Below are 7,323 nucleotides of genomic sequence, written 5' to 3' on the forward strand. Positions count from 1 at the left end.
CGCTGGGCAGCCGCATTCTTCCTTCCTCCTGAAAACGGTACTCCCATCATTAAGCCCCGCCTTTTTGTTTTGCTTTTTTTCTTTCTCTCTCTCTCTCTCTCTTTTTTTTTTTTTTTTTTTAAGGAGTCAGATGTTAAATTATAAAAAGAGACCGAGAAGACTCGAATCTCTTCTCCCCCATGCCTTCCGCCAGAACATGCAACAAACTTGAGGAGCAGATCTCCCCACCAGCATCAAAGGCAGGACAGCCCTATCCGCACAGAAATCAATGCTCCAAAACACACGGCTGTGGTTCATCTGCAGAGAGACACAATGAACACAGCTCCCGAAGCTCTCCTTCAAGACCCTGAAAGTTATGAGCGTGGAACCTCTCGGTATAGGCATCAAATTTATTCCAAAAATTCCACGAAATATAAAGGAACGGTGGTTCTTTTACACAGAACTCAACTCAGTATAAGTCTTCTCCCTCCAAATCTTAAGAACTATGCAAATCTGTGCTATCTCTAAAAATAAAATAACGATATTTCAATAATTAGAAGAAACTATGAAGGTATTGTGCATTTCTGTTTTATGTAGATAATAAAATATTACTTTAACATAAATATATAAGGATCTCTGCGTTTTTATTTTTCCCCACAAGCACATCCAAATGTACCAAAACAAAGTATTTTTAAAGAGACTGAACCAAAAAAAAAATTACATCCCATATAGATTTTGTTCACCTACTCATTTAAAGCTACAGAAAAACAGTTTCCAGAACCTGTTTGCTTTAAAAGAAATAAATATACATTGAGGCAGGCCACTTAAAAATGATATGAAAATATTTCCCTGGGTAGCATTTAAAAAAAAAAAAAAGTAAAATAGACAAAGAAAACATTGAAACTATTTCTGCATTTCAAAAGACAAATATTAAACATATATACATAGTGGTAAGGTTTGCGTGGTAACTTTTTTTTAAGTAAACCTATTTGGAGTTTGAGGCTTTTTCAAACACCCTCTCGACTCCGTTTTCTGACCTTACACACATATTAATAAGTGTCTGAAAGTTCATTTCCTCCCTTTACCACTGGATCTGCCCTGATCTGATTCACTTCACTAGGCGCTAGTCCTCAACACTTTAAATAACAAGCAGCTCAACACATAAACAAACAAACAAACAAACAAACAAAAAAAAACCAAACACCCCCCCCCCAAAAAAAAAAAAAAAAAGAAAGAAAAGAGAAAAGCTTGGTGCCCGTATCTTTTTAACAATTGTTGGAAAACCAGGAAAAAGGCTAATGCATGTGCCTCTTAGAAATCATCAACTGTCTTACCAAGAAGAAAGAAAGAAAGCAAGCAAGCAAGCAAGAAAGGGAGAAAGAAAGAAGGAAAGAAAACCCAGTGTCACAGGCATTTTAAAAGACAATGAGAAACATATTCTAAAGCCTTAGCTACTGAATGCAATATTTATAGGAGAGTTCTGCGAGAGAATGCTCCACTGTTTTTTCTCCATAATTGTCCAACACTCAACTAAGTAAACTTTTAGATTATAAAAATGCTTTGTCTCTATAGCACCCGTTTGTGCTGACTAAATGATCCCTTTATGAATTTATAACTATCATAAAGTTCCTCTAATGTATATGCATAGCTGTGTGTGTGCATAAGTACACAAACACGCACGCAGACACACGCACATACATGCGCTGCTCCGAGGTCCCGCTCCTCTGCTTCCCTTCAGAGCTTTTTGTTTTCCTTTTTGTTTTCCTTTTTTTTTCTTTTTGTCCCCGTGGGTTTTTCTCTTTTTTTTATTTTGGAAAGTTAACCATTTCTCATCAAGATAATGTCACGAAATGCACTTTAAAACTATTAGCAAAGGGGGGGGGGGGGGAGGAAACACGGATTGAAAAATGGCATTTTTTCCCACTTCATTTCATTCCCCAGTGAAAGACACAAGGCTGCCCAAGTTAAAACTGGTCCTTTCCTTCAATAAATTATACCGCAATCTGACCAAAGGACAAGGGGAGGATGGGGAGGGAGAGGGGCTGGATACAAATAGAAAATAAAATAAATATGAAAAGTAAAGTGAAAAAGAAATGCACACAGTCTCTGTGGAGAGGAGGGGGCAGCGAGTGTTTACAGGCAGGTGTAAGCACCCGACCCCCACCTCGGGCCCAGCAGCTCCTCAGGCTCTCCCTGGCTCTGCCTTGACGTAAAACTTCTCAATACAAGAAAGTTTGGAGGCTGATATCGGCCTGGGCGACAAGACTGGGGATGCCAAAGGCATGCAGGGGAGCCGCGGGGGGAGGAGGGGAAGGAAAGGGCGCTGAGGGGGCGGTGGTGGGGAAGCTAAATAATCCCCTTTCCCTCTCAAGGAAATGCCACTTTCTCTGGGAAAACTCTGGAAACATGTTGTTCCCTCTCCGCCTTCCCCACACCAGGCCTTGCTTGCCCGCACTGACACAATCTGGAAGGGCTGCACATATTTTTTCCTCCCCCTTTGGTTGCGCCTCGACCCCCAGACACACTGCCTGAAAATGAAGTTTACTTTGTTGATTTGCATTATTCTCCCTTCTCCAAACTCGACTCTTGCCATTGAAGGCATATATTAAACAATTACGAGAGTCACATCTCTGGAGAATGGAAGCTGAGGTGCATATATATGTGTATATAGAGAGATTATATATATGTGTACGTATGTATGTCTATGCACGCATGCATATGTATACATACACACACATATACTAATCCTTTTTGCTATGGTAAAAGGAGAAAATAAGCATTACACGTATTTAAGAATACTTGTTTATAACAAAAGTTCACATATACACATAAAGCAAAGGCTAGAACACAGTAACATATTGTAGACCGGTCACTGGTTGACTAACGCTCACTGTGGAAAATGCAAGTCATTTGCAAAATTAAGGTCGGAAAGGAAGGGGGGAAAAAAGAAAAAATAAACATTTTGCTTATGTAAACTTCGATTTTCTTGCAGTGCAAATTGGTACGGTTAAATACTGTCTACATCAAAAGGGATAGCTTTTCGGTTTTCTTCCTTTTTTTTTTTTTTTTAACATATATTCATACAGGGGATCCACAGAAAATAAACACAGCAGCATGTGCCAACACCGAGCGACATTCCACAATGCAATCTGCCTTTGTGTGGCGGGAGGGGGCTGCGGAGAGGACCCGCGGTGGCTGTGCCCCCCCTTTTCCTCCGCCCCCTCTCCGGCAGGGCAGCGCCGTATGTTTTGGCCAGAGAGCGAGGGAGTTTTGTGCGAACCGCTTCGCCCTGCGCCTGCCCTGCCGGTGCCTGCCGCTGCCCTGCCGGTGCCTGCCGCTGCCCTGCCGGTGCCCGCCTGCCTGCCCGTGCGCGGTACCCACTCCACTCCCGTGCACGGGCACTCGCCTGGAAAGGTCAAAATACAGCATCACACCTCCTACCGTCTATGGGACAGTGTGGTGCAGGTGCTTTGTCTGTCTATCTGTCTGTCCGCTGTGATTCGCGCTTGCCCTCTCGCTCGCTCGCTTTTTGTTTTCTTTTCTTTTTTTCGCGTTTGTTCGTTTTTTTGATTTTTTGTCTTTTTTTTTTTAAGATAGGAGAAAATAAAATTAAAAAAAAAGAAATAAAAAAGAAAAAAAGGAGGACAATCAAAAGTTGGGGAAGGAGAGGAGGAGGAGGAGGAGGAGAGGAGGAGGAGGAGGGGCCGGGCGCCCCCGCCGCGAGTTCACTGCACGGGGGTCTGCACCCCGTGGTGCGGCGGCGTGTCCCTGCTGGCCCCGTACACGTCCTCGGCGCCCGGCAGCGTCCCTCCCGGGGGAGTCATGCGCTTCTCTTTCTGTCTCCTGTTACAAAACCACACTCTCACCACCTCCTTCTCCAGCTGTAGGCTGTCCGCGAGCGAGGTGATCTCCTGGGCGGAGGGCTTGGGGCACTTGAGGAAGTGGCTCTCCAGCGCGCCCTTGACGCTCACCTCGATGGAGGTGCGCTTTTTCCGCTTGCGGCCCTGCGCCGCGATCTTGTCTATGCTGGTGGGGCTGCCCGAGGAGGAGTCCGCCTCCTCCAACCACTTGTTCAACAAAGGCTTCAGCTTGCACATGTTCTTGAAGCTGAGCTGCAGGGCCTCGAAGCGGCAGATGGTGGTCTGCGAGAAGACGTTGCCGTAGAGGGTGCCCAGCGCCAGCCCCACGTCCGCTTGGGTAAATCCCAGTTTGATGCGCCGCTGCTTGAACTGCTTGGCGAACTGCTCCAGGTCGTCCGAGGTCGGCGTGTCCTCGTCGGAGTGCGGGTCGTGGTGCGGCGGCGGCCCGGGGGGCGCGGCGGCGGCGGCGGACGGTGCCGGCCCGGCCGCCCCGGGGTGGGGGCCGTGGGGCGGCGGCGGGTGCTCGGGGCCGTGGTGCGGCGGCCCCGGCGGCGGCTCTTCGTGGGCGTCGCGCAGGCCGTGGTGGTGCAGCCCCGGCTGCCCGGCGCCGAGCATCCCGTTGACGGTGAAGCCGGGCGGCTGCGAGTAGAGCAGCCCCGCCTGCGCGCCGTTGGCCGCGGCCATGCCGGGCGGCAGGTGCGCCGCGCCGCCCGCCCGCCACGCCGCCGCCGCCGCCGCCGCCGCCGCCGCCGCGTGGTGCCCTCCGCCGCCGCCGCCGTGGTGCACCAGGTGCGGCGCCCGCCCCGGCGGCGGGTGCTGCGGCGGCGGCGGCAGCTCGTCGCCGCGCCCGCCCGCCTGCACCACCGCCGGCTTGATGTCGGGCTGGCCCAGCGCGCCCGCCGACCAAGGCGCCTCGCCGCCGCCGCCGCCGCCGCCGCCCCCGCCGCCGCCGCCGCCGCCGCCACCGCCGGGGCCGCCGTGGGACAGCGCCGCGATCCACTGGTGAGCGTGGCTCAGCGGGTGCCCGTTGCTCTGCAGCGCGTAGTCCGCCTGCACCAGGGCGCCGGCGTCGCGGTAGCCGCCGCCGGGCTGCATGCCGCCGGGCGGCTCGGCGTGCACCATGGGGGAGCCGGAGGCGAGCAGGCTGTAGTGGTTGGAGGCTGCGGTCGCCATGACTCGCCGAGCCGCACTGATCGCGCCGGTTAAAGGCGCCGCGCATTTGACAGCTACTTTTTCGCCTCGGGCGCCGCGCGGCGCCCGCGCCCCCCCGGCCCGCGCGGCGGGGCCCACTGCGAAGGCACGCGCGGCCGCCCCGCCCCGCCGCCGCTCGCCATTGGCTCCCCGCGCCCTGACGGACGCCGGCGCTCCCGGCGACCGCCGCCGCCGCCGCCCGCCATTGGCGCTCCCCGCCGGCCGCGCCCCGCCCCCGGCCCCGCCCCCGGCCCGCCCCCGCTGGAACCCAACTCCGAGGGGGAACGGGGCGCGGGGGAGCGGCGGCCGCGGGGCGGGGGGAGCGCAGGGGCGCGCCGCCGCCGACGGCCCCGCCCCGGCCCGCCCCGCACCACCGGCGGGAGGATGCTGCTGCCGCCGCCGCCGCCGGTCCGCCCGCCGGCTCCTGTTGCTCGCGCCCCGACGCGCGTCTCTGCGCGGAGCGCGGCCGCGCCGCCCCGAAGTGGGTGCTGCGGGCCGGGGGGTGCCCGCCTGCCCGCCCCCAACTTTCTCAGCGCCGCCTCGCAGCCAGCCCCGCCGGAGCGGCCGGGGAGCGCCGCGCCCCCGGGGGCGGGGAGCGGGCGGCCCCCTGCCTGTTCGCCGGCTCTGCCCTTCTCCCGGCACCCGGTGGTCGCCGGAGCACACCTCTCCTCCGGGGATGTCGGGGCTTCGCACCTCGGCACTGCGGAGGTGGTTTTTTTCCGCTTGTCTCGTCCCGTGGGGACGGGATGCCTGCGGGACCGCCTGAGCGGCGCTGGCGACTCTGCACGGATGCGGAAAATGGGGATGAGAGGGTGGTGGAGAAAGGAAAAAAAAAAAAAAAAAAAAAAAAAGAGAAAAAAGAGGGGGATAGGGAAAAAGAAAGAAGTTGCGGCCCGGACAGGAAGGAAGGAGACCCTGGAACTGGATTCGGATTTCCTAGGAATGAGCAGCGCCAGCCTGGCCGACGCGAAAAGAGTTCGCTGCCCATTTTTGAGCTGAAAGCCTCATAGCTTTGTCTCGAAAATAAACTGCTCACGGGGGTAGGTGTGCGTCGCAGGCTCCCGCTATCTTCATCGAAATAACACAATAGGGCGGACCGGGGAATTTATTACTACTAACAAGAAACAGCTTTCTTCAGCGAGTTGTTTATAAATCATCGTATTTAACGTGAGCGCTGGAAAGGCTCCTTGCCTAGAAATATTCCTCTGTGTGGGGGTGTGGAGGAGAGGGGGATGGGCTCCTGCACATAAACATATACACAGCAGCAGCATAAACAGGATATCCAGTGCCCTGAGACAAGGGGCGCAGCAGGAGTTACCTCGTTTCGTTAGTTTAGCGGCGTATCAAGAGCTCCTTCTGCCGGGGGGTGGGGAGGGGAGGGAGAGAGGAGGAGGAGGAGGAGAAGGAGAGGAGGAGGGGAGGGCGCAAACTTTGTCCATGAAAGAGTGGAGATTCTTCCTAAGGTTTGTTTTGGTTTTTTTTCCCCATTTCTTCGAGGTGCAGGCGAAGGGAAGAACAATACTGCCTGTTCTGCGAGGGTTGTGGAGAGGGAAGTCAGTGCCTGTGAAGTGAAGCTCTGTCTTTTGTTTCCCGTGTGTAAACAACTGGGCACCCAGGAATTTTATAATTTGATGCTCATTTTCTCGTCTCTCTCCTCCCAATTAGGTGTAGACCAGTGAATTGAAACAAAACAACAGGGCAAGTCCGCAGCAGGCTTCTGCAAAGGCATCGCGGGGACCGTCCTGGGAGAGCCGCCCCGCTCTCTGCGCCCGGGCCAGCCCTCCCGCCCCGTTCCTGGGGCCACCGAAGTTCTGCCGGGGGCGGCTTTCCAGCCAGCCCGCCTCCAGGTCCGCTGCCAAAAGTTCGTGCGTGGACGAGACACGACGGGCCACGCCACGCGTCGTTTTCAGAGCGAGGTTTTCGCGCGGGCGCCTCCAGCTCGCCGAGCACGGACCTACCCCGGTGGTCGTCAGAGGGACCTCCCTTGTGGCCCGGCCGCACGGCGAGTGCACGCCCCACGGGCAGCTCGTCCCCGTGGAGTGCCGGCGGCACCGCGCTCCTCGCGGCTTGCCGCGACCAGGAGAAGGGACACGGGGTCAGCGAGATTCAACCAACACTTCTCTGGGGGGAAAAACCCCTCCAGGCCTGCTCCAGCCTGCCCAGTCGTGCATTTCCTGACCCTCCCCGGCCGTCTCTGTCCCGCCCGGCCCTCTGGCAGGTGCTGCCTACTGCGGGCACCGTCCTGTGTGCCTCTCACCCCCGCCGCCCCAGCGGCAGATCTCACGGCCTGACG

General features: G+C 55.6%; 1 protein-coding gene across 1 annotated transcript; it reads right to left on the reverse strand.

Moving 5' to 3' along the window:
- Positions 1 to 3,704: 3,704 nt before the first annotated feature.
- POU3F2 (POU class 3 homeobox 2) lies at positions 3,705 to 5,012 on the reverse strand (the record flags this gene model as incomplete). The annotated part of the gene is made up of 1 exon (XM_082276723.1): positions 3,705 to 5,012. One exon carries the CDS (start codon positions 5,010 to 5,012, stop codon positions 3,705 to 3,707), a length of 1,308 nt encoding a protein of 435 aa, XP_082132849.1.
- Positions 5,013 to 7,323: the final 2,311 nt, after the last annotated feature.

This window comes from Coloeus monedula (genome assembly GCF_965178545.1).
Source record: "Coloeus monedula genome assembly, chromosome: 2".
Taxonomy (NCBI): domain Eukaryota; kingdom Metazoa; phylum Chordata; class Aves; order Passeriformes; family Corvidae; genus Coloeus; species Coloeus monedula.